The 27,868-nt window shown below is 43.1% G+C and overlaps 1 protein-coding gene across 2 annotated transcripts in view; it reads left to right on the top strand.

Annotated features, from left to right (window-relative positions):
• The first annotated feature begins 540 nt into the window (after positions 1-540).
• The window catches only part of LOC136620727 (cytochrome P450 2C5-like), a 78,788-nt gene continuing 51,460 nt past the window's right edge, over positions 541-27,868 (top strand). Inside the window, exon 1 of one of the 2 annotated variants that reach the window (XM_066595670.1) lies at positions 541-1,054. In XM_066595670.1, the coding sequence (XP_066451767.1) occupies positions 931-1,054 (124 nt within the window). In that variant the 5' untranslated portion in view covers positions 541-930. The remainder of the gene's footprint in view (positions 1,055-27,868) is intronic. The other variant, XM_066595673.1, reaches the window with a different exon arrangement.

Genomic DNA, 27,868 nt, shown 5'->3' with positions numbered 1-27,868 from the left:
AATACTACACACTGAGGTGGAAATATCTGGTTTAGGTTTGTTAGTGGTTGGAGGAAACAAATGTTGTGTTTCAGCTATTCAGAGATAGGATATGGTGTTAGAGACAATTGACAGACAATCTTTGGCATTTTGTAGTAGTGAGGGAATAATGTCCCAGGAAGTAGCATATAATTGAGTGCCATCAATGTAGCGATGATACCAAAAGCCAAGTCTGCTGATAGTTTATTCAAAAAATGCTATGTAGATGGAAAAAAGGAGAGGACCAACGACTGAGCCCTAAGAACCCCTACAGCAAGGGGAAGAGGAGAAGAAGTTGGGTTGGCAAAAACACTGAACAAGCATTGCATTGTTGCTTCCATATATAATAATATGCAGGAGCAAACAAAGTGTTATTTGTAAATGAGCTTAGAACATCTCACACTACATAAGAGAAAACAAGATGTTTATTATCCAAACAACCAATAGTAAAAGCTTCCTCCAAGCAAAACGGATACTTCATCTTATGCCCATTTCAAAGCCTAAGGCTGCAATGCATGACACAGGAATGGTACACAATTTCAGCCTTGCCTGGAAAAATCCTATACAAGTAAGAGTTTGGGTGCCTGATATAAGATAAGTCCTCTTTATGGAAGAGAGGCTGAATATCTTCAGCCAGGAAAGAAGTGAAAACTGATAATCACTTGTTGGACATCAGGACTTCCTGAATTCTTGAACTGACTAATCAGTCACAAAACGTGGTCTCAAGTCCACTTTAAGAATCAAAGGAAAGGAACTGCCTGTCCAGCAGCTGAGAAGATTTTCATTTGAAGCTTTCTCATTTTTCAACCCTACTGATGCTTGGACTTTTTTTTGTGAACCTTTAAAATTGTATAATTTCTATGAATAGAAAGATATAGCTCTAGTAGAGTCCTATAGTTTTTTCTCACATTGATGACTGCTCATGCTGACTTCCTGCCAAAAGAACTGGGAATATACCGGGACAGCAGTAAAGATCTGGAGTGTTACATTACATGCTGTAACCAGTGTTGTCCCACAGCAAGCACAACAACACAAGGTGAGAACAATACTTTGGCCAGTAAAGGGGTAATATTAGTCAACGGGGGTATATGGCGCATTACAAGTGAATGGGGACAAAAGGAAGCTTTACTACTGTGTGGGGGCATAATATGGGTATTACGACTGCTTGGCAGTATAAAAGGGGCATTAGAACTGAGATGGGGCATAAGAGGGCTTTATTACAGAGGTAGTACATAAAGAGGGCAATTTTACTGAATTGAGACCTCTTACTGTGTGGAGGGCAATGGAAGCAACTCTTATTGTGTTGGGCTTACAGGGAACATTGTGCATATGTTCAGGTTCAGATTGCTGAAAGATTAAGGAACCCAATATGTCTAGACATCAAATTCTGCAGAGAAAATATGTGACTGGTAGAAGTCATCAAGGTGGTCTGGGTCGGATAAAGAAGAAAAGGTAATATTAGCAACTTCAGTCAGAGAGGATATATCATAGTAGATAATGATAGTGTAATAACTTATACAGTCTGCAGAATGACTGTCTAGAGCTGGTATCTATTCTACAATTATATGGTCACTGGAATGGTAATAACATTGGTCTTTGTAAAGAGGTTTTTTTTCAGTAATAGTATGATGGTATTATGTGGTCATGCTCTGAGGTCATTATTTGATCCTCATAGAGTGTCATTATTGGTAATGTTGGCTTTGACAGAGTTTTTAAGTTGGGATGCTGTGTAAAAAGTAAATTAATGTAAAGAAAAAAAAAATAATGCAATGATTTGGAAATCTCATAAGCTGATTTTTCTGATTTATTTTTTAAAAAATTATCTCATTTTGAAATTAGATAATTTTTTAAAATGAAATGGAACACTGTCTCATTTTCAACTTCTGATATGTGTTCCGTATGCTTTTGTGAGAAATTCATATAGAGAAATTCAAATGCACAAGGGACAAGGCCAACGATCAATATTGGATGCTTGTGTCACTGCATTAAAAACAGGCTTGATTCTGTAATGCAAATCACTGCTTGGGCTCAGGAATGCTTCCAGAGAGGATTGTCTATGAACATAGTTCGTTGTACAATTCACAAACGCAAGTTAAAGGGGTTCTCCCGCGGCAAAATTGTAAATTTTTTCTCTGCCCAGTCCCCCTCCTAAAGCAAACATGATAATCTACCCGTGGAAAGCGATTTTAAAGAGAGTTTCTACTAACCGTTAGATCGTTTGATGAAGTTATAAAAATTCTTCTTCCAAGATGGCCGCCGTCATTTCCCAAGGTGCACCGCTGGTCTTCTCCCATGGTGCACTGTGGATGTTCTTCTCCAGTCTGAGCTCCACTGCCGATTACAGCCACCTCATTGGCTGATCGGCACCATGTGACAGGGGCGGAGCTACGTGATGACGCTGAGAAGGGGGAGGAGCCAGGACGCAGCTCGTGAGCAAGGACCTTCCAGAAGGGGATTCCTGTCTGCGCAAGTGCGACTGTTCCGGCGACCAGAGAAGCAGTTTGCTCGTCGCCATGGAGACGGGGATGCCAGCACCAGGAGGGGGTAAGTGTATAACTTCTGTATGGCCAATATTTAATACACGATGTATATGACAAAGTGCATTAATTTGGCCATACAGAAGTGCATAATCCCACTTGCTGTCGCGGGACAACCCCTTTAAAGCTGTATTACGCAAAGAGGAAGCTGTTTGTAAATACTATACAGAAACACTGTCTTCTTCTCTGGTCCAAAGGTCATTTAAATGGACTGAAGCAAAATGGAAAACTGTACTGTGGTCACTAGAGATGAGCGAGCACACTTGTCCGAGCTTGATGCTCGGTCAAGCATTAGGGTACTCGAGATGCTTGTTACTCGAGACGAGCATTACGCGGTACTCGAGTCAATTCCATTTCCTTCCCCGCATGTTTAGCGCCATTTTCTAGCCAATAGACATGCAGGGAAGGCATTAGCACTTCTTCCTGTGACGTGCCAGCCCTATCCCACCCCCTGCAGTGAGTGGCTGGTGAGATCAAGTGACCGCCGAGTACTTAAAGCGGTCCCGCCTGCCGCTCGCCTCAGACATACGCTGGCAGAGATTAGGGAAAGTGCTGCTGCTCATTCAGGGATAGTGTTAGTGTAGGATCCTGTCCTCAAGAACCCCAACGGTCCTTCTTAGGGCTACATCCGACCGTGTGCATTACTGTTGTGGCTGGCTGGGAGCAGTAGTGCACTTTTTTTTTTCCTCTCGGGCTGTGCAGACCATTACAGCTATAGCGTTCTCAGTCAGCAGTCTATTATACAGAGTATAGGGAAAATGTTGCTGAGATAGGGAAAGTGTTAATGTAGGATCCTGTCTTCAAGAACCTCACCGTTCCTTCTTGGGGCTACATCTCACCGTGTGCATTTTACTTGGTGGCTGCTGGGAGTAGTAGTGCTTCCATTTTTGTATTACGCAGCTAGGCCTGTTTGCAGCCTTTTGTAATATTTTTTTCTGACTGCAGTGCCGTACAAACAATACCGCTCTCACCGTGAAAGTGCACGCAAATAATTCCTAGCCTGCTGCAAACAAACTTAGTTATACTGTTCTGCGTCTGCAGTGAATTAGACGCAGAGCGTTGGGCCACAGTCACTTCTAGAGGTAAAGTGATATACACTATACAGTCCCTATCCTCTGTGCAAAAAACCAAAAGCTCCTTCCTAGGGCTACATTTCAACATGTGCATTTTACCAGGTGGCTGCTGAGAGTTATAATGCTTCCCTTTTTGTTTTACGCAGCTTGGCCTGTTTGCAGCCTTTTGTAATATTTTTTTCTGGCTGGAGTGCAGCACAATATCGCTCTCACCGTAAAGTACACGCAAATAATTCCTAGCCTTCTGCGAACATACTTATTTATATCGTTCTATGTCAGCAGTGAATTAGACAGCTGTCTCGCCGCTAAACAGTACTGTAATATTACTGGGGCCACTGCAAAGTATTTCAGCTCAGCCGCTGTGCAGAGCGTCTCACAATACCATATCTGTTGGTGGGGTTGAGATAGCTGCAGTTACCAGCACTGTCCACTGGCTTTAGAGTCTTCTCCCACTCCACACAGCCTCTATTATCTATAAGTCTCTACGAGCAATAAATTACCCCTAGGTATCAGCGCAAGACAGCGGGTTACTTTTTTCAAGTCACAGCATAGAGCCTCCACTATCTACAAGTCTCTGTGTGCAGTGAATAAAGGCCCAGTTGTCAGTGCTGCACAGTGGGGTAATTTATTTGGGCCCTGCTCTATTCTTAATCTGCCATAATGAGGAGTAGGGGTAAGGGTCGAGGACGTGGACGAGTTTGTCGTGACCGATGCCCTGTTGGGAAGTTCCTGGAGTCCAGGTGATGAGGCTCGGGACTTCCGGCAACTGTCTCAAGAGCTTTCAGTGGGTGAGGAGGATGATAATGATGAGACACAATTTTCTATCAGTGAGGTAGTAGTAAGGGCAGTAAGTCCGAGGGAGGAGCGCACAGAGGATTCAGGGGAAGAGCAGCTGGACGATGAGGTGACTGACCCCACCTGGTTTGCTAAGCCTACTGAGGACAGGGCTTCAAAGGGGGAGGCAAGTGCAGCAGCAGGACAGCTTGGAAGAGGCAGTGGTAGAGGCAGGGCCAGAGTGAAGAATCCCCCAACTGTTTCCCAAAGCACCCCCTCGCACCAAGCCTCCGTGCAGAGGGCTAGGTGTTCAAAGGTGTGGATGCTTTTCAGTGAGAGCGCAATTGACCGACGAACAGTGGTGTGCCACCTGTGTCGCACCAAGATCAGCCGGGGAGCCACCACTACCAGCCTCACCACCACCAGCATGCGCAGGTATATGATGGCAAAGCACCCCACAAGGTGGGACGAAGGCCATTCACTGCCTCCGGGTCACACCACTGCCTCTTCCCTGTGCCCCAACCTGCCACACAGATCCAACCCACCTCTCAGGACACAGGCACGAGCGCCTCCCGGCCTGCATGCACACCCTCACCTCCACTGTTCTCCACCCTATCCAGCAATGACTCTCAGTGCAGCGTCCAGCTGTCGCTAGCACAAGCGTTGGAGCAAAAGCGCAAATACGCTGCCACACACCCGCACGCACAAGCTTTAAACGTGCACATTGCCAAACTGATCAGCCTGGAGATGCTGCTGTACAGGCTTGTGGAAACGGAGGCTTTCAAAAACATGATGGCGGCGGCAGTCCCGCGCTACTCGGTCCCCAGTCGCCACTATTTTTCCCGGTGTGCCGTCCCAGCCCTACACCAGCATGTCTACCGCAACATAAATCGTGCCCTCACTAACATGGTTACTGGGAAGGTCCACTTGACCACGGACACGTGGACAAGCACTGGCGGGCAGGGCCACTATATCTCGCTGACGGCACACTGGTTGAATTTGGTGAAGGCTGGGACCGAGTCAGAGCCTGGGACCGCTCACGTCCTACCCACACCCAGAATAGTGGGTCCTACCTCGGTGCTGGTATCTGCGGTGGTCTATGCCACCTCCTCTAAACCCTTCCCCTCCTACGGAACGTCTACCTCTCAATTATTAAGTGTAAGTAGCACGTCGCCAGCAGTCGGTATGGCGCGGCAGCACAGCGGTGGAGAAGCATCAGCAGGCCATGCTGAAACTACTCAGCATAGGTGACAAGAGGCACACGGTCCCCGAGCTGTTGCAGGGTCTGACAGAGCAGACCGGCCTCTGGCTTTTGCCGCTGAGCCTCCAACTGGGCATGGTCATGTGTGACAACGGCCGTAACCTGGTGGCGGCTCTGCAGCTCGACAGCCTCACACACGTGCCATGCCTGGCTCACGTCTTCAATCTAGTGGTTCAGCAGTTTCTTAAAAATTACTCTCACTTGTTTGACCTGCTCGGCAAGGTGAGCCGCGTCTGCCCTCATTTCCGCAAGTCCACCACGACGCTGCCACCCTGAGGACACTGCAACATTGGTTAAATCTGCCAGAGCACCAACTGCTGTGCGAAGTGCCCACACAGTGGAATTCTGTGCTGCACATGTTAGGCAGGCTCTATGAGCAGCGTAGAGCAATAGTGGAATACCAACTCCAACATAGGCGGTGTAGAGGTAGTCAGCCTCCCCAATTCTTTACCGAGGAGTGGGCCTGGATGGCAAATATCTGCCAGGTCTTCGGAAACTTTGAGGAATCTACCCAGATGGTGAGCGGCGATGCTGCAATCGTTAGCGTTACCATCCCGCTGCTTTGCCTGCTGAGCTGCAAAGCATAAAGGCCGTTGCTTTGCGGTTGGAACAGGAGATGGTGGATGAGAGTATGTCGCTTGATAGCCAGACCACCCTCATGTCTATATTTCAGTGCGTTTTGGAGAAGGGGGGGGGGGCAGGAGGAGGAGGAAAGGGAAGAGACAGCTGGGCACACTGCAGAGGATACCCATGCTGCTTGCCTCTCATCTGTTCAGCGTGTATAGGCTGCGGAGGAGGAGGATCCTGAAAGTCATCCTCCTAGTAAGGACAGCGATCTGTTGCGTACTGGTACCCTGGCACACATGGCTGACTTCATGTTAGGCTGCCTTTATCATGACCCTCGCGTTAGACGCATTCTGGCCAACAAGGATTACTGGGTGTACACCCTTCTCGACCCACGGTACAAGGAGAACCTTTCCACTCTCATTCCTGAAGAGGAAAGGTGTATGAGAGTGATGTAATACTACAGGGCCCTGGTGGAAAAAGTGATGCTAAACTTTCCATCTGACAGCGCTAGTGGCAGAAGGCGCAGTTCCGAGGGCCAAGTAGCAGGGGAGGTGCAGAGATCGGGCAGCATGTCCAGCGCAGGCAGGGGAACACTCTCCAAGGCCTTTGCCAGCTTTATGGCTCCCCAGCAAGACTGTCACCACTCCGAGTCAAGACTGAGTCGGAGGAAGTACTGTAAAAAGATGGTGAGGGAGTATGTAACCGATCGTAGCACCGTCCTCTGTGATGCCTCTTCTCCATACAACTATTGGGTATCAAAGCTGGACACGTGGCATGAACTTGCGCTGTATGCCCTGGAGGTGCTGGCTTGCCCTGCCGCTAGCGTCTTCTCAGAGAGGGTGTTTAGTACAGCTGGGGGAATCATCACGGATAAGTGTACCCGCCTGTCAACTGCCAGTGCTGACATGCTTACACTCATAAAGATGAACAAAGCCTGGATTTCCCCAGACTTCTCTTCTCCACCCGCGGAGAGCAGCGGAACCTAAAGATTTTTTTCGCTGCAACCGCAGATAAAAGCACTTTTCTGTATCACCGGGAAAATGGGGCATTTAGCTTTGTCAATCTGTCTCTGACATTAGTCCTCCTTCTGCTATTCCTCCAAAAACAACATGTCATTACGCTGAACAGACAATTTTTCTGTGGCCCAAAAGATTCATCTAGCAATTTTTTAAAAACTTTTCAAAGTTTCAAAAGCATTGATACTTAAACATGAACCAATTTTTTTCAACAGGGCTGCCTACAGGCTCTGTTACAAATTAAGCAACAGTGAGCTGTATCTATCAAAAAATATTTATGGGTTTCACTTGCCTTCTAAGTTTATAAATTTTTCACAGGTACACTTTTACTCTTGGTACACTTTTTTTTGGGGCCCACGCCTACACTCTTATCCGACTAATTTTTCCGACCTTCGCCTACACTCATGGTACCCCGATGTTTTAGAGGTTGGCCTATACTATTACTACAGAAATTTTACTGGGGTCTGCCTGCCTATACTTCTGCTACAAGAAAGTTACAGGTGTCTGCCTATACTGCTACCACTTAAATGTTACAGGGGTCTGCCTATACAGCGGCCACGTAAACTTTACAGGGGTCTGTCTATACTGCTGCCACAAGGATGTTACTGTGGTCTGCCTAATCTGCTGCCATTTAAATGTTACAGGGGTCTGCTTATACTGCTGCCACGTAAATTTTACTGGGGTCTGCCTATACTGCAGCCACAAGGATGTTACTGGGGTCTGCCTATACGGCTCCCACTTAAATGTTACAGGGGTCTGCCTATACTTCTGCCACGTAAATGTTACAGGGGTCTACCTATACTGCTGCCACGTAAATTTTACAGGGGTCTACCAATACTGCTGCCACGTAAATTTTACAGGGGTCTGCCTATACTGCTGCCACTTAAATGTTACAGGGGTCTGTCTATACTGCTGCCACAAGGATGTTACCGGGGTCTGCCTATACTTCTCCTACAGAAATGTTACTGGGATCTGTCTATACTGTCACTACAGAAATGTTACAGGGGTCTGCGTATACTTCTGCTACACAAATGTTACAGGGGTCTGCCAATACTGCTGCTACAGAAATGTTACAGGGGTCTGCCTATACTGCTGCTACCGAAATGTTACAGGGGTCTGCCTATACATTTTCTACATTAATGTTAATGGGCTTTGCCTATACTGCTGCAACAGAAATGTTACTGGGGTCTGTCTATACTGTTACTACTGAAATGTTACTAATACCGGGATCTGCCTATACTGCTGCAACACAAATGGTACAGGGGTCTGCCTATACTGTTACTACAGAAATGTTACTGGGGTCCAACTGTACTGTTACTACTGAAATGTTACAAATAGTGGGCTCTGCCTATACTGCTGCTACTTAAATTTTACAGGGGTCTGCCTATACTGCTGCTACATAAATGTTCCTGGTGTCTGCCTATACTGTTACTACAGAAATGTTACTGGGGTCTGTCTATACTGTTGCTACAGAAATGTTACTAATACTGGGCTCAGCCTAAACTGCTGCTACAGAAATGTTACTGGGTCTGCCTATACTTCTGCTACACAAATGTTACAGGGGTATGCCTATACTTCTGCTACTGAAATGTTACAGGGGTCTGCCTATACTGCTGCTACATAAATGTTCCTGGTGTCTGCCTATACTGTTACTACAGAAATGTTACTGGGGTCTGTCTATACTGTTGCTACAGAAATGTTACTAATACTGGGCTCAGCCTAAACTGCTGCTACAGAAATGTTACTGGGTCTGCCTATACTTCTGCTACACAAATGTTACAGGGGTATGCCTATACTTCTGCTACTGAAATGTTACAGGGGTCTGCCTATACTGCTGCTACATAAATGTTCCTGGTGTCTGCCTATACTGTTACTACAGAAATGTTACTGGGGTCTGTCTATACTGTTGCTACAGAAATGTTACTAATACTGGGCTCAGCCTAAACTGCTGCTACAGAAATGTTACTGGGTCTGCCTATACTTCTGCTACACAAATGTTACAGGGGTCTGCCTATACTGCTGCTACATAAATGTTCCTGGGGTCTGCCTATACTGTTACTACAGAAATGTTACTGGGGTCTGTCTATACTGTTGCTACAGAAATGTTACAGGGGTCTGCCAATAGTGCTGCTACATAGATGTTACTAGGGGGTCTGCGTATACTTCTGCTACTAAAATGTTTCTGGGGTCTGCCTATACTTCTGCCACGTAAATGTTACAGAGGTCTGCCTATACTTCTGCTACAGAAAAGTGACAGGGGTCTGCCTATACTTCTGCTAATCAAATGTTACTGGGGTCTGTCTATACTGTTACTACAGACATGTTACTGGGGTCTCCCTACACTTCTGCAACATAACTGTTACTGGGGTCAGCTTATACCTTTGCTACAGGAATATTACAGGGGTCTGTGTATACTATGGGTGCACTAAGTCTTCCCATCATGGTGTTTTACCTATCTTGCAACAAAAAAACCCCAGACTGAGTAGGGTATAGATTGTGGGCCGATCCCAACATGTATTTTCTCTCACGTTACCACAGCTACTGCAATGGGATTTCTTTATGGACCATCTGTGGGTTCCTGGGACCCACTCATGCTGTGGGTGCACACAGACTTCCCATGGCGCTGTTGTTCCTGCCTGGCACAAAAAAAACAAAAAAACAGACTGACTAGGGCATGGGTTCTGGACCAAGGCCAACATATATTTTCTCTCACGTTACCACAGCTATCCGGGGCACTGCAATGGGATTTCTTTATGTACCGTTTGTGGGTTTCTGGGACCCACCCATGCTGTGGGGGCACACAGACTTCCCATGGCGCTTTTGTACCTGCCTGGCAGTTTAAAAAAACCCAGACTGACTATGGCATGGAGTATGGGCCGAAGCCAACATGTATTTTCTCTCCCGTTACCACAGCTATCCTGGGCACTGCAATGGGATTTCTTAATGTACCTTCCCTGGGTTCCTGGGACCCACCCATGCTGTGGGTGCACACAGACTTCCCATAGCGGAGTTGTACCTGCCTGGCACTTTAAAAAAAAAAAAAAAAACAGAATGACTAGGGCATGGAGTGTGGGCCAAAGCCAACATGTATTTTCTCTCACGTTACCACAGCTATCCGGGGCACTGCAATGGGATTTCTTTATTTACCGTCTGTGGGTTCCTGGGACCCACCCATGCTGTGGGTTCACACAGACTTCCCATAGCGGTGTTGTACTTGCCTGGCACTTTAAAAAAAAAACAGACTGACTAGGGCATGGGGTGTGGGCCGAAGCCAACATGTTTTTTCTCTCACGTTACCACAGGTATCTGGGGCACTGCATTGGGACAAACAAGAGGAGCGATACAGCGCTAATGAGATGTTCACAGCTCGAGCTTGACAAAGGCCAACATGGCTGAAACGTTGCTTGCCTGTCTGTTTGTGATGGGGGAATAAAGATTTGAACACTGAAATTGCACCTCAGATGCTGCCGAAGCTTTTTTTTTTGCATCATATGTTCATCGCAGGGGTAAGGATTCGGTCACCTGCTGCCTCACCTATTGCATATCAGATGCCCAGCCCCAAAGTGGGGTTTACAATTTGTGCTGCCGTCAGACCTTTTTTCTTTCCAGAGTATAGCTGCATTGTGGAGATGTGTAGAAGTGCTGGGCTGGCACCTGAGTCCCCTTTATGACCTCGTTTGCAGCTCCTGACCATGGCAGACGCACTTATAAATAGACATGAGGGGGTTTGGCTATGAAGCGAGCGTGTGGCATGAGGGCAGCTGAAGGCTGCGAAGGGACACTTTTGTGTGCGCTGTGGATGCAGGGTCGTGTGGTGGGTTGGGCAGCATGTAACCCAGGAGAAGAGGCAGCGGTGTGTGTCCCACAGGCAGTGATTGTGCTTGGTTGGAGGTAGTGTGGTGCTAAGCTAAGGTGTGCCTTGCTAATGAGGGTTTGTCCAAAGTAAAAATTGTTATGGGGTGGGCACACTCTTGCCGCTATTGTGACTTAATAGTGAGACCTGGGAGCCTAAGATGCAGCCCTGCATGTTGCCCCTGGCCTGCCCTATCCATTTCTGTGGCGTTTCCATCACTTTCTTAGGTTTTCCTGATTTTCAAAAGTGAAAACCTAAGCGGAACATCGGTTATATATAAAAATGCTCGAGTCGCCCATTGACTTCAATAGGTTTTGTTACTCGAAACGAACTGTCGAGCATCGCGGAAAGTTCGACTCGAGCAACGAGCACCCAAGCATTTTGGTGCTTGCTCATCTCCAGTGCAGACAGTTTTCCCATTGCATTGTTCAGCTATCTGACACATACACAGAATGAATTGTGTGCGGACACATGGGTTTCCCATAGCTATGTAACTCACGGCACCTTGGGTCACACAAGGTGGAGGCTGGGACCAAGCCTGACCCTGGGCCCGCTCACATACTTCCCACACAGAGGATTGTGGGTCCTACCTTGGTCATGGTTTCTCGGGCTTATTATGCCACCTCCCCCTCCTGCTTGGGGTCTGGAGATCCGCGCTGGTCAACATGTATTTGCTCTCGTGTTACCACAGTTTTCTGAGACACTGGTTTGGACCAATCAAAAGAAGCGTAACTGAATTACTGAGATGTTTACAGCAGTACTAGCATCTGAGTCCGCTTTATGCCCACGATTGGTGTGGGTGTGGGCAGAGGCCAAGGTCCTGGGGGGAAGTGGAACTGCGCCAGGTTTGGCCTGTGGAATTTCTTCGTGGTTCATCCAGTCTTTGGAGCAATAAAAGGAACCGTAACTGATGGCACATTGGGTCAACCAGGTGGCGGCTGGGACCGAGTTTGACCCTGGGCCTGCCCACGTGCTTCCCACACAGAGTATTGCGGGTCCTACCTCAGTCACGGTTTATCGAGCTTATTATGCCACCTCCTCTTTGGGGTCTGGGGATCAGCGCTGGTTGGCATGTATTGTCTCTCCTGTTACAAATTACCACAGTTATCCAAGATACTGGATTGGAGCATTTACAGGAAGTGTAACTGATTTAATGAGACGTTCACAGGGTCACTGTATACCTGTGGTGGCTGCTTTTTGTGACACCTTCTGCTTCAAACCAATCTTTGGTGTTTGTATGCGCTGCTGTATTGTGGAGATGTGTAGAAGTACTGGCATCTGAGTCCCCTTTATGCCCATGGTTGCGGCTCCTGACAATTCTGTGTTGGAGGTGGCACGGGATTGAAATTATGATTTTACCTCAATTTATTATCAATTAACTCGCACTTTTAAAGAGGGTCGCTGCCAGGCCCTGCCAACCCTCTGCAGTGTGTGTCTCTGGTTCCTCCTCATCTCTTCTCTAGTAATTAGCCCACCAAAATTGACAGCCTTTTTCTCAGCTATGAATCCATCATGTCAAGATGACCAGATGCACACAAGTCTGACTCCTCAACAAAATCAATGGAAATATCACCTGAAGAAGGAATGTCTACCTCACACACAGCAGCATATCCCTCCCCACACCAAAAACAGCCTACTCAAAAGATCCATCGTGTATCTTCCTTGAGCGAATCCTCCACTTCTTTGTCATCCTCCTCAACATCTGACCCTATGTCTACTGTTATGCTGAATACCATGTTCCAGGATTTGAAAGAATCCATACAAAAAGATATGAGAGCTGTTTCAGCTATACACTCAGATATCACAGTAGATAGCAATAGAAGAACGCAAGGCTCATCTTGAGGAGAAGATAGATGAATTTGTAGTAGCTCACAATTCCCCTGTGAATGCCCACAACATAATAGAGGACAATATCACCTGCATGAATCTCAAACTAGCTGATTTGGAGGATAGGTCAAGAAGAAATAACATCAAATTCCAAAATATCCCAGAAGACGTCCACGACTCTAAGCTGATTTACTAAAATTACTCATCTTCAAAAATGGAAAAATGTATGGCATCTCCTCACCAAGAGAAAATAATGACATTTTTGCCAAATAGTCCCTCAGGCTTCCACAAGAAAATCCTCTTAATTCACCTACGAAGACGTTTTCTTCAATTAGTTATGGTTGGAACAAAACTCCCAGAAGCAAGCCTGAGTTATTGCCTACCTAAAACAAAATGGCCCTGGAGGCTCTCTGGGGAAGATCCTCACAGAATTATGATACTAGATTTCCATTCAACAATTTGCTCCACAGTGACCTAATACTAATATCAACATTAATATTTTTATTTCTATATTATTTGTTGCTACAGCCTTGCAATGTACATATTTTTTTTATTATTGCATAATTTTGCACAGTGTTCTGCAATGCTTTTTTCTTTTTTTTCTCTCTCTCTTCTGGATTATATAAGATAGAGAGGAGGGTTCCACTCTATGATTGTGGACCTTTTCTTCAGTTCACGCCCCATTTTGAGTGAGTGGGAAAAACTCACTCGAAACACCCTTTTAAGTTCACTTAGAACCTGGACTAATACCTAGAAATTACTTTCTTTTTGATTTTTGTATTAATATGTTTCGGTTAAATTACTAGATCAAGTTGTCACTAGACACTCTTACTATATTAGCCTCAGTGCTTATTAGAGATAAGAAAGCACCGAAATGCTCGGGTCCGCGATATTCGAGTCGAGCTTTTTGAAAAATTTGAGAGCTCTACTCAAGTAACGAACCCCATTGACTACAATGGGAAACTCGAGCATTTTTGTATGTGGGACGCCGGGTCCCGAGTTTTTTTTTTTTTCCTTGATTCGTGCTCTCTCGCTCTTCCCTACCAGACAAAAAAATTTGCCATCTACGCATGCTGCGTCGCGGCGGGGAGGGGCCAAAACAGGCACGTCACAGCGGGGAGGAGCCAAAAACTGGGGCGGGGTCCAACACGGCTTGATGCTCGTTCGAGTAACGAGCACCATCGAGTACGCTAATACTCGAACGAGCATCAAGCTCGGTAGAGTATGTTCGCTCAACTCTAGTCCTTATGCATATACTAGAGAGGGCATGTGAGAGTGTTTTGGAGGACTCTAATACTGTGCACTGGAGATCTCTGCAGGCTTCAATCAAACAATTTGACCATTTTACTCATAGGATTTAAAATTTGTTCTTTAAATGTCAAAGGTCTAAACAGTCCTTACAAACGCTCCCTTCTTTGGAAGGAACTCAAAAACCAAGGTTGTAAACATCTTCTGTGTACAGGAGACTCATTTAAATGCCACAGACGAAATTAGAAGCAGAAATAATTCTTTCCCACACATCTTTTTTGCACATGCCGTAAACAAGAAAATAGATGTTCTTATTGATATTAAAAACACAATGGCATTTGAATGCATCAAGGCTATTTCAGATGATGAGGGTAGATATATTATACTGTTATGTGTAATCAATGGGCCTCCTTACATTATATTGTCTCTTTTCCCCAAATTTCAAGCAAGCTACTTTCCTTCGTAGGACACCAGAGCATTTTAATAGGGTTCGTCAAGGGGCTGCCATCATTTGTGGTGACTTTAATATTGCCCCTAACTCGACTTTAGATAGAAATTCCTATGGGCCATCTGTTAGGCCTCAAGATATTCAAGATCTGATTTTTTAAAGGAGGGGGTGTATGATGTTAGGAGAATCCAACACGCCAACGAGAGAGACTTTTTCTTTTACTCTAATCTGCACAAGATATACTCTTGTATTGATTTTTTCCTAGTGGATAGATGGCTCCTACAAAGAGTCAGTTCTTCCCATATTGATTTAATATCTTGGTCCGATCATGCTCCAGTATCAATTACAATCAAAGAAAAGTACAATTTCACTTCTTCTTACCCCTGGTGGCTCAATAATTTTCTCCTTAACAATACCAAGTTTTTAAACCACGTTCAAGATACTCTGACGGAATATTTCAAACTAAAGGAGTTTTCAATAACATCAATTTGTAATGCCAATAAGGCAGTAATAAGAGGTAATTTTCTAAAACAAGCAGCAACAGAAAAACATCAAAGACTATTAGAAATAGATAATCTTCTAAAATCTATCAGAATACTTGAAACTGAAAACAAAAGACAACACTCAGATGAGAATTCATTGGAATTAAAACAGCTTTGTTTTAAACTCCACTCACTATTACAAAACAAATACGAGCTCCACCTCTGTAGCTAAACTGACTCAGTACACCCAAGCTAATAAAGCTTCTAAATTCCTTGCTAATACAATCAAAACCAAAGAATGCACGTCTAGGGTACCTTTTCTCAAACTCCAAAAATGACAAAATCCTGAATCCTCGTGAAATATCAGAAGAAAGACACTAAATATCACAGTTTACTATACAATTTAATTAAAAAAAAAAAACATCTATCACACATCCAAATCAAACTCTTATAAATAATTTTTAGGAGATATCTCCCTCCCCTCTTTACCTCCCTTGCAACTAGACTTTCTAAATGAAGAAATCTCTACTATAGAAATTTTAGATACCATTTCATTGCTAAAATCCAAAAAACTCTGGGACCAGATGGCCTTACAAATGAATATTATAAAGAATTCTCCACTATGCTAGCTCCCTACCTCTTGAGAACATTTAATCATGCTATATTACATAACTCCTTCCCACATGAAATGCTCAATGCCCTTATAATAATTATACCCAAGCCGGGAAAAACACATACATCCCTATCTAACTACAGGCCCATCTTATTATTAAACACAAATGTGAAGAGCTATTCAAACATTTTAACCTCTTGACTGGCAGATATTTTCCTGTCATTAATATTGAATGATCAAGTGGGTTTTACCAAAAATAAGCAAACATCAGATGTCACTAGACGCTTCATTAATTGATTAAATATTTTGAGAAAAGGCACATACCCTCTTTGCTGTTATCATTAGATGCTGAAAAAGCATTTGATAGACTCCATTGAGGCTATCTATGCTCCATCCTCAAAAAATTTGGATTTCAAGGCAACTTCCTATTAACAGTCATGTCTCTTTACTCAACTCCCAACGCTTCAGTATATTCCTCAGGCTTCCTATCTAAACAATTTACAATTAACAACGGCACTAGGCAAGGCTGCCTCATGTCACCATTAATCTTTGCCCTTGTGATGGAACCATTTGCAGCCCAGATTAGACTCTCACGAAGCATCAACAGAATCAAAGTACGGGAACAGGATCACAAAATAGGACTTTTGGCGGATTATGTAATTCTAGTTCTTTCCAATCCAGCTACTTCCCTACCTCCTGTCTCCAAAATAATTGACAATTTCTCCTAGATTTCATACTACAAAATTAATATCTCAAAATCACAAATACTTGGGGCGTGGCCTAGATGCAGACCCGAGCAGTCGTGTCTCCTTGAGCTCTGCTCGTTCCCGGAATTTAAGCTACTTTAAAAGCATCTCCAGCATAGCAAACCTCACTTAAACTAAAGCTAAAGACCCCTACAACAAAAAGGAAAAGGCAAAACTTACATACCGAAGAGGGGGACCAGGAGGAATAGAGATCTCCGCCACCCAGCACAACCCGGAGGGGTGAAAGCATCTGAAGCCATAACGGAGGTCACACGACTTCGGAGGTAATCTCCACAACGGAGGAGAGGGATCGGAGCTCCAGCGCAACCTCCGCTGGGTCTCCCGGCGAGTGGCTATAATTAGAAGCCTTCTGAAGCGCGGGAACGGGGCGCCATTTTAGCCTCCAGCGGCCGCGGCTGAGCGCTGTGAGCATAGAGAAGTGGATGCGACAACTCCAGACAGCACACTACATCCTCGAATCTCCCGATACAAGAGAGCCCATGACAGCTGCCCACCCTCTCTAAATGGCTGGGTACAGGAAAACTCTCTGCCTACATTATACAGCGAGCTGATAACAGAGAGAATAGCTCTGTAGCATCTGCGTGCCAGTGACAAGGCTCCTGAAGACTGTGTCTTCTCTACACTAAAGCTTGCAGCTTAAGCTCCTCTAACAGTGTGTGAGCTGAAACCGGGGCAAATACTGCTCTGTCTTCACTATAATTAAGTTCAGCAAAAACACCCTTGGAGGGAGTGGGAACTGCACACGAACCAAGACAGTTACACAACACGGAGCTCTGATTGCTTCAAGTCTACACAGTGATTAAAAGAGAGCCTAATCTCTTCAAGAACACCTAAAAGCAGACCGGAGGTCCTCTACGAGAGAATGCCTAAAAGAAGGAACACCAAAACGCCGCTGAATAAAGTTTCAGACTTTTTCACCACTCGCGGCCCGAGGAGACAAAGTCCGCTGAGAGGATTCGGGGGTCTCTCCTTCACGGTCACCTGACGTGAGAAATCAAGATGATGTTCCAGAGCTGCAAGAAGGCAGAGAGGGGGCGGGAGCTCAGTTCCTGCTCTGAGGCTCTTACATCCTCCCCCCCCCTGCACACAAGAAGATCGTATATCGGTCCCGGCTGCAGAGAGAAGAACTGCGCATGCGCGGATGAGAAGGGGCTCGTTCCCGCGCCGACAAGAGCTGCTGCGGCCCGACAAGAAGAAGAGAAGATTCTTGTGGTAACCAGGGACGACGGAGGAGCAACACAGGGGGGGGCATCCCTTCAGGTAAGTCCAAAACTTCTGTTTGCTTCATTTTCCATGCACAATGTATATTACAAAGTGCATGGAAATGGGCAAACAGAAGTAATGAGACCTAATGTTTATGGCCGGACAACCCCTTTAACTCTACTCCTGATATGAGCAACGCCACATTGTGGAATGCCCATAAGGCAGTTAAAAGAGGGGTATTAATAAAACCCAAAATACAGCAAAATAAAAACAAACGAGAAAAGATAGACCTCTTATTAGAAAAAATAAAGAAACTGGAATCACTCCATCAAGAATCTTCAAGAAACAAACTCCTAACGGAACTGTCTTCCTTGAGGAGAGAATTTTAAAAAACGCTACTAGATAACTATAATAGGGGTCTGATGTACTCCAAGGCAAATTTTTACTCTTATATGGACAAACCCTCAAAATTGATGGCCAATCTTGTAAAAAAAAACAAATAAAAACAAAAATCCCATTCGTTATCAACAACAACGCCCCCCAGGTAAAAATCTCCCACCCCCAACAGATAGCTGAGCAATTTAGGGACTACTACAATAACCTTTACAACCTTAAAGATAGTCCCAACACCTTTCAACCCACTCCGGAGTTAATAAATAACTTTCTAGATGGATTGGCTCTCCCCACGTTAGACACCCAAAGAGACAGGTTAAATAAACCAATTTCCAATGCAGAGATTCATAAGGCCATACAAGATTTAAAAAACCACAAATCCCCTGGGCCAGACAGTTTTTCAAACGAGTACTATAAGAAATTCGCTCAACTGTTATTCCCACATCTAAATTTGCTATTTAACGAGGCGATGGACCAAGGCTCCATTCATGAGGAAATACTCCAAGCCACGATCGTCACCATACCCAAACCAGGCAAACCCCCTACAACACCAGCAAATTTCAGGCCTATTTCCCTCCTAAACTCTGACCTAAAAATATATGCTAAAATATTGGCCTATAGGCTTCTGGAGGTCCTACCCACGGTCATACATAATGACCAAGTGGGTTTTACAAAGGGAAGAAGCGCCACAGATGGCACACACAAGATACAGAACTTGCTGGATCAAATCGCCTCAAATCGGACGCCTTCTCTCCTCCTTTCCCTGGACGCGGAGAAGGCGTTCGATAGAGTGCACTGGGGCTTCGCGTTTGAAGTGCTCCGGAGATTTGGGGTGGGCGAGGGCTTCCTGCGGGCGGTCCAGGCTCTTTACACAAAGCCCACGGCTAAGGTTTTGGTGGACGGGGAGTTGTCCTCATTTTTCTACATATCGAATGGTACCCGACAGGGATGTCCACTATCCCCATTGCTATTTGTCATGACAATAGAAGCCCTCGTAGAAATGATCAGAACCTCTTCAGAGATTAGGGGTGTATCTATGGGCTTAAGACAACATAAAATTGGGCTTTTTGCCAATGATATTATCATTACTATGACAGACCCTCTGAGCTCACTAAGGGGTGTTAAAAATTGTATAACTCAATACAGTAATGCCTCTCTGTACAAGCTAAATTCAGACAAATCCCAGATATTGGGAATCAATATTGATCCTGACTTAAAACTGGATATACAGAGGGAATTCCCTTTCCAATGGAAAACTGAGATAACATACTTAGGCACCAAAATATGCCAAAACTTACCTGAAACAATTTCTGCAAACTTTGATCCCCTATTTACCTCCCTCCAAATAGAGATGGAAGAATTGGGCAAAAAGGAACCATCTTGGTTCGGCAGAATGGCACTTTATAAAATGTTATTACTCCCGAAAATCTTGTACCTCTTTCGTACATTGTCCTATCCAATCCCCTCGCCCACGATTTAAAAATTCCAAAAACAACTACTTAACTTCATTTGGTGTGACAAAAAAACAAGATTAGCGGCGTCAATATAATACCAACATAAGAAACAAGGAGGCCTTGGTGTGCCCAACCTCCAAACCTACTATAAGGCTTCTCTACTAAGTCAATCGGGTGTTTGGCTGAAATCCCAACCAGCCCCATCTAGCTAGCACTCCTTCTCATTGATTGTCAAGTAATTCCGAAAAAGAAAAGTGGATGGATATGCCACTTTCTACTAACCGCCAAAAATATCATAGCAAAAAAGTGGAAGAAAGTTCCCCCACCCTCAGTTGGGGACCTATTGGGCGCAGTCTCAGACCATTATTGCTACGAAAAGATATATGCTAAATTCAACAGTTGTATTTCTAAGTTTAACAACACTTGGAACAGTTGGCAGAAATTCGAACTGAAAAACAAGTTTTGACATGTTTAAAATTGTTTTGTTGAATTCTTTCTACTACTGCTTAAATTCAAAGAGTAATTTATAACATTTAAAACATATATCGCTACACCAATGTAAAGCTTGCTCGTCACACTATGAAAATTCTGTAACAATGTATACAACTGCTACTTATATATGTAATAACGTGTATATGCTCTTGCTTCTTCATAAAATCTAATAAAAATTATTGGAAAAAAAAAAATCACAAATACTTAATCTAGGAATCAAAAAATCCTTAGTTACGCACCATACCAATTTATTCAAATTTACTTGGGCTAAGAATTCCATACCGTACTTAGGTATCTCCTTAACTGCCTCCACTTCAAAACTATTTGAAGTAAACTTTAAATCCCTAATCCTCTCAACTAAAGCACAATTGGGTTAACTATAGAGATGAGCGAGCATACTCGTCCGAGCTTGATGCTCGTTCGAGTATTAGGGTGCTCGAGATGCTCGTTACTCGAGACGAGCACCACGCGGTACTCGTCTAGATTAAACGAGCACTGACCATTGAATTCAATGGAGCCGGCAATACAGCCGGCTCTATTGAAAGCAATGGGCTGCCGGCGTACGCGGGATGAATTGTCGGGAAGAGCTTAAATATATAAGCCCTTCCCTGCAATTCATCTAGAAATGTGTAAAAATAAAAAATATATACAGTATATACTCACCTGGTCCCGGCAGAACGATGTTACCCCATTGAATTCAATGGAGCCGGCAATACAGCCGACTCCATTGAAAGCAATGGGCTGCCGGCGGATGAATTGTCGGGAAGGGGTTAAATATATAAGCCCTTCCCTGCAATTCATCCAGAAATGTGTAAAAATAAAAAATATATATATACTTACCTGGTCCCGGCAGACGGAGTTCAGCGCGGCAGGCTGCAGTTCTCCTGAACTGCTCTAAACAGCTGTGAGTAGTATTCAGCAGCCGGGGATTTAAAATCCCCGCCTGCTGAATGAGATGCCTCTGATTGGTCACAGCCTGACCAATCAGAGGCATCCCTCACTCACACCCATTCATGAATTCAGAGGAGGAGAACGATCTTTACGCTGACAGTGGGGGGGGGGTCTCACTCTTGCCGCTATTGTGGCTTAATAGTGTGACCTGGGAACTTGAGATGCAGCCCGAAATGTAGCTCCTCGCCTGCCCTATTCGTTTCTGTGTCGTTTCCATCACTTTCTTGTGTTTTGCAGATTTTCACAAATGAAAACCTTAGCGAGCATCGGCGATATACAAAAATGCTCGAGTCACCCATTGACTTCAATGGGGTTCGTTACTCGAAACGAACTCTCGAGCATCACTGAAAGTTCGACTCGAGTAACGAGCACCCGAGCATTTTGGTGCTCGCTCATCTCTAGTTAACTATGATTAGGCAAATTGGCATTTCCTGGCTAGGTAGAATTACTACAATCAAAATGATGATTCCTCCCAAAATTCTCTATTTCTTCTGTAACGTCCCAATTCATTGACTAATACCCTTTCTTTAAAAAATGCAATCACTTATCCAATCTTTTATTTGGAAGAATAAAAACCTAGAACTAACGCTGATATTTTCTTCCAACATCAAAGGAAAGTGGACTTGGTTCTTCTTCCTTTTAATCATTCAATATTAAAGAGCTTGTATATTATAACAACTCAGATCTTTATGGCTTAACGATCACTCAAAATTGTGGGTTCCATTTGAAAGCTTTTACAAATCGGGAAATTTTCACTTAAAAACCATTTATTGGCACACCTGCTTTTCAGGTCTAAGTATCCCTTTAGTTCGGCCACACTTGAAGCTGCCACAAATGTTTGGAACAAGTTGACTGTAAAAAAGGGACTAATCCCTCTTCCTATGCATAACTCAAATATAGATATCTTATCTATTGCAATTGAAAGCCTTGATGTCTCTAACTGGAAAAAATAGGGTAACTCTCAAGGCAAACAGCTTTGGACAAACCAGAGTTTCATTATCTTTCCAGATCTTATTTCCACCTTCAAAATACCTAGATCAGATTTATACAAATATTTTCAAATTTAACATCTACTAAAAAATTTCCCCTGGCCCACTAGAGTCAATGTCCCCTCGAAACTAGAGGCCTGGTTAAATTCCACTCAAGGAGCCAATAAAGGAATATTTGTATGCTATTAAATTTTGATCTCTTACACACAGGACCCATTAGAATCTATAAAAAAGAAATGGGAAATAGATCTTCAAATCCCAATAACAGATCAACAATGGTTTTACACAGTTTTTCCTTCATTCCATCAGTATCCAGATGTACAAATCATTTAGAAAAATGTACACAAAATATTATACTGATTGGTACCTCACCCCCCAGAACTCAACAAAATTTCGCCCCGCTATCCTGAAAAAGTATTTGAGGTGTGGCTTATCAGAAGGAACCCCAATCCATCTGTGGTGGAATTGTCCATATATCTCAGGTTTATGGACTCAGATTTTCCAGTTAATGTCCACTCTTTGTGGTATACAGATATCCCCGGACCCAGCCATGGCATATTAATTCTAGATTCTGATCAACTGCCTCATAATGTGTGTACCCCCTTGCTACATGTTCTGGTAGCCGCCAGATTATCTATATAGCACAATCCTGGAATGGTTAATCTATCCCTTCTGTAATAGATATAATAAATGCAGTGAACAATAATAGCTGGTTCAAATATATGTACCTCTGCACATCTAACAAAAAAGGAAAATTTCATGAAAAATTGGGATATCTGAATCCAAAGTAATTTTTGATTCATGCTGAAATCACATCTGCTATGACTGCTTTTTCCTTCTGCTTTCTTTTCCTCAATGTGCTGTTCGATGACTTGATTCAAAAGTTTTTAGTTTTTATAGTTTTATAGTTCTATAAGGTTTATATTACACAATATAACCTCTGTATAAGAAATTCTGAGAATTAATTTAATGAGGTTTTGCTGTTTATTATTCCTGTAACCTAATTGAGTGGCTTAGTGTTTTCTTTTTTAAGCACCACCTAGCAGGAACATATGCCCTTTACATGAACTTTTTACAGGGACATAGTAAATATTTTTTGCTGCACGCAAATGCACAAGCCCTTGCATTCAGAAAAATGACAGTAAAATACACAAATCGGCACACAATAAAAATGATCCTTTCCATAATATTGAGACGCTCATGCACATTCAAATACCCATATGTTCATGTGAATCCAGCCTTAGAGTCTACTTTCTTTTGTGAAGGCTTTCCACAATTTTTTTCCAGTGTGCTTGTTAGAATTTGTCCTGTTTATCCAAAATAGCATATGTCAGGCGTAATTTAAAACTGGACAACCTCTTTAAATCAAATACTATGAATGAATGAATGAAAGATTCAAGTTGAAAATCCTTATTAATATAAATTGCATAGAAACTGATACTTGTTCTTGCGAAGGCTGGGCGTATTGAAACATCATTGTCAAATAGCAAAGGCAGCACTTGAAGAATGTGTGAAATTGCATTGCAGCATTCCAAAACCTTGCTGCGTCTAACATAATATGCCATGAATACCAGGTAATATGCCTGTATCGCTGATTCAGCTGCCAAATAAGGCTTATTGGTGATTATTGGAACTTGTGCCCTGTCTCAGGCCTTAGACACACGCGCTTTTTTTCCTGCGATTTGCGGATCGCATGACGGATGCACATCCGCAAATCGCGTGACCGGGGCCGAAAAATCGCGCAAAAATACTGCTCCTAGCCGTGTTTCAATAGAAACGGGCCAGAGCTGTTCAGCGCATTGAATTCAATGGAGCCGGCAATACAGCCGGCTCCATTGAAAGCAATGCGCTGCAGGCAATCGCGGGATGAATTTTCGGGAAGGGCTTAAATATATAAGCCCTTCCCTGAAATTCATCCAGAAATGTGTAAAAACAAAAAAAAAAAAATATACTCACCTTGTCCCGGCAGACGGAGTTCAGCCGCGGCCGGCGGCAGTTCTCCTGAACTGCTCTCTGTAGTATTCAGCAGCCGGAGATTTTAAATCCCCGCCTGATGAATGAGCTGCTCTGATTGGTCACAGCCTGACCAATCAGAGGCAGCTCTCACTCACACCCATTCATGAATTCATGAATGGGTGTGAGTGAGAGCTGCCCCTGATTGGTCCCTGCGCTGAGCCAATCAGGGGCAGCACTCACTCACCCATTCATGAATTCATGAATGGGTGTGGGTGAGAGCTGCCTCTGATTGGTCAGGCTGTGACCAAATCAGAGGCAGCTCATTCAGCAGGCGGGGATTTTAAATCCCCGGCTGCTGAATACTACAGAGAGCAGTTCAGGAGAACTCCCGCCGGACGCGGCTGAACTCCGTCTGCCGGGACCAGGTGAGTATATATATATATTTTTTATTTTTACACATTTCTGGATGAATTGCAGGGAAGGGCTTATATATTTAAGCCCTTCCCGAAAATTCATCCCGCGCTCGCCGGCAGCCCATTGCTTTCAATGGAGCCGGCTGTATTGGCGGCTCCATTGAATTCAATGGGCAAACATCGTTCTTCTCTGCCACAGCTGTTACAGCTGTGGCAGAGAAGAATGATTTGTCTAGTATATGCTCTCAATGGGGTCGGTGCTGCTGCCGCCTGCCCCATTGAGCGCATATAGAGAAGAGAACAGGAATCGCAGATCGCAGATAGGTGCAATCTGCGATTTCTGTTCTATAATTTATCGGACGAGGGCATAAAAAGCGCCCATGTGTCCAATACCATTGCAAAGCAATGGTTTTATAAAATCGCCGGACGCATGCGCATGCGCAAATCGCGCAAAAAAACGCCCGTCTAACTAAGGCCTCACAAAGGGGTTTCCCAAGGTTTTTTTTTCTTTTAAGGAAATCCATGCTCCCCATCGGAAAAAAAAAAATAGATCTGTGGCCAGTGTTTATTTTTTAAAGGCTGCAGTCAGCCGGTATTTGCTGCAGCCAATGAGCTTTGTCATTGTGGCATTCCATAAACAGGTTTATGTGGGGCAGATCTGAGGCACCTTCTTTGTCCCAATGGGCAGAGAGGGTTTAACAACCCTCTCTGTGAAGTGAAGAAATTGGGAAACTGGGAAAATGGTACAAGACACAATTTTGTTAAGCATTTAGAAACCTTAGTAGAAATACATTACTTCAAACAATTTCAGCTTGGGTCCACAAACTTCACCCCATGCACTCTACTACGTCATAAATTCCCCACATACTCTACTTCCCCATTACTTCCAAAAATCCGCCCTTAATTAAAACCTCAAGCATGTTTGGAAAATTTAGATAATTTTTCTCAGTTACCACATAACAGCAGGAGAATCTTTTAGACACAATTGCCTTAATCGGTTACCTCATTGCCTTATTTGTTTTGTATCTTAGTTTTCAGTTTTTTTAATCTGAAATCCAAAATATTAGTATTACAGGAAAGTAATGACCTCCTGTATTCTTAAATAATACAAATCTAATTGCAACTTTATGTTAACAAGTAATTAAACTTAGAAGTTCTGCTAGGGAGCTGTGTGTTCCTGCTTATTCCAGGTCTTTCAACCTGAATTAATATTAATGTAACCTGAATTTTTATTCTGTGATATACTCAATTAAATAAGATTGTTTTTTAAACAAAATGTAAAATAATTCCCAAAATTTTCTAAACTGTATGGTGACTAATGCTAGAAGTCTGACTAATAAAGTTGACAAATGAATTGATAATGTCTGAGGAAAATTACCACATAGCAAGAATAACTGAGACCTGGTTGGATGAAAGCTGTCACTGGGTGGGAAACTTAGGTTTACGGTCTGTTCAGAAAGAGTTATGGAACCTGAAAACTGGAGGGGAGTTTGTCTTTATGTAAAATCTTATTTAAACTGTATGTGAGAGAGATAAAGATGTGGGGTCTGTATAGGTAGAGATACATGGAGGCAATAATAATAATAAAATCCTCATGGGGGTTTTCTGTAGACCCTCTATTACAGAAGCCATTGAAAATCTATTACCGAGGCAAATAGGTGAAGCTGCAAATCACAATGAGAAATTTCATGTAAGACATTACCTATCTGGATATAAACTGGGAAGCTGAGACCTGCAGAAATCATAAAGGTAACAAGTTTCTGGCAATGGCTAAATATAATTACCTTTCCCGACTTGTACAGGACCCAACTAGAGTGATAGCCATTTTGGACATAATATTAACCAACAAAAAACAAAGGTGCAAGTTGAAGGGCACCTGGGAAATAGTGACCATAATATAATAAAATCCAATTTAACTTTCAAAAGGGAGTTTTATTGGGAGTTATGAAAATACTAAACTTTAGGGAGGTAAAATTGGATCAGCTCAGAGATACTTTTAATCTTATGGATTGTGGCAATTTCCTCAGAAATAAGGGCGTGGATAATAAATGGAAAATGTTTAAAAACACATTAAATACCTACTGTGAGAGATTCATTTCTTGCAGAAACAAAAGGGAGAAAACCAATGTGGCTCAATAAGGATGAAAAGGGGACAATAAACAACAAGAAAGCGCTTAACCTTCTAAAAAAAGAAGACAGCAAAGAAGCACTAAAAAACCTATAGGGAAAGAATAAATTATGTAAAAAGAAGCTAAAAGCAGCAAAAGTTCAGCCAGAGTGACTTATTGCCAAGGAGAATAATACTAACCCTAAACTCTTCTTCAATAAAATAACCCCTTAGTGACTAAGCCTGTTTGTGCCTTAATGACCAGGTCAAATTTTGGAAATCTGGCATGTGTCACTTTAACATAGAATAATTCCATAAAGGCTTTGTATGTTCAAGTTATTCTGATGTTTTTTTTGTTTTTTTTTTTACCACATATAGCGCTACATTTATCTGGTAAAAATAGGCCGATAGAATTTGTGTATATTTATTAAAAATGCAAAAATTAGGAACATTTTGGAAAATTGTCACTTTTTCACATTTTCAACTGCAATATGTCAAATATGTAAAAACATATTGTACAAATGTTTGATAAGTTATATATTTCCATCTGTTTATTTTATTCTGGAAACAAATTTCTTTAAAAATTAGCTTTTTTTAACCATTTAGGAGACATACAAATGTAAGATTAATTAACATTTTTAGGAACATTTTGTTTTCCTACACCAAGCCAAAATTTCAAAGTTTCATAGGTATCAGAATGATACCCCCGCAAATTACCTCATTTAAAAAAAATACACCCCTTAATATATTCAGCGAGGGATGTAATGAGTATTTTGACCTCACAGTTTTTCTGGAGTTAATGCAATTTAGAGGAGAAAAAATAAATTTTCTTATTTCTTGCAAATATGTCATTTTGAAGGCAGTTTTTTTTTTTTTCAATAGTGCACATGAAAGTGAGGATTTGCTACCCAAAATGGATTTCTCTGTTTGTCCTGTGTTCAGAAACATACCCATTGTGGCTCTAATCTTACATCTGTATGCACAAAGGATCCAAAACAGATATTTTGCTTGAAGGTATTTTAGGCCTCAAAGCAGATTTGTAGAGCCCTTGAACTGCCAAACGAATGAGCACCCCCACAAATGACCCCATTTTGAAAAATAGACCCCTTAAAAAATTCAGCAAGGGGTACACTGCATATTTTGAACCCACAGTTTTTGAATGAATCTAAGCAAATCTGGAGGAAAAAATTTCTTTTTTAATGTTTTTGGCAATTGTGTCATTTTAAAAACAGTTTTTTTGTACAAAACACATATGAATGAAGACATACACCTCAAAAATGGATACCCCTGTTTGTCTTGTGTTCAGAAACATACCCATTATAGCCCCAATCTACAATAGGACACATGGCTAACAGCAATCACGTGATCAGACACCACATACTGCAGACCACCATGATATCTCCAGGTTCTCAGCTACCTTTGGTAG

The sequence above is a fragment of the Eleutherodactylus coqui genome, chromosome 1 (genome assembly GCF_035609145.1).
Source record: "Eleutherodactylus coqui strain aEleCoq1 chromosome 1, aEleCoq1.hap1, whole genome shotgun sequence".
NCBI lineage: Eukaryota > Metazoa > Chordata > Amphibia > Anura > Eleutherodactylidae > Eleutherodactylus > Eleutherodactylus coqui.
This window is presented reverse-complemented; position numbering and strand designations above follow the sequence as displayed.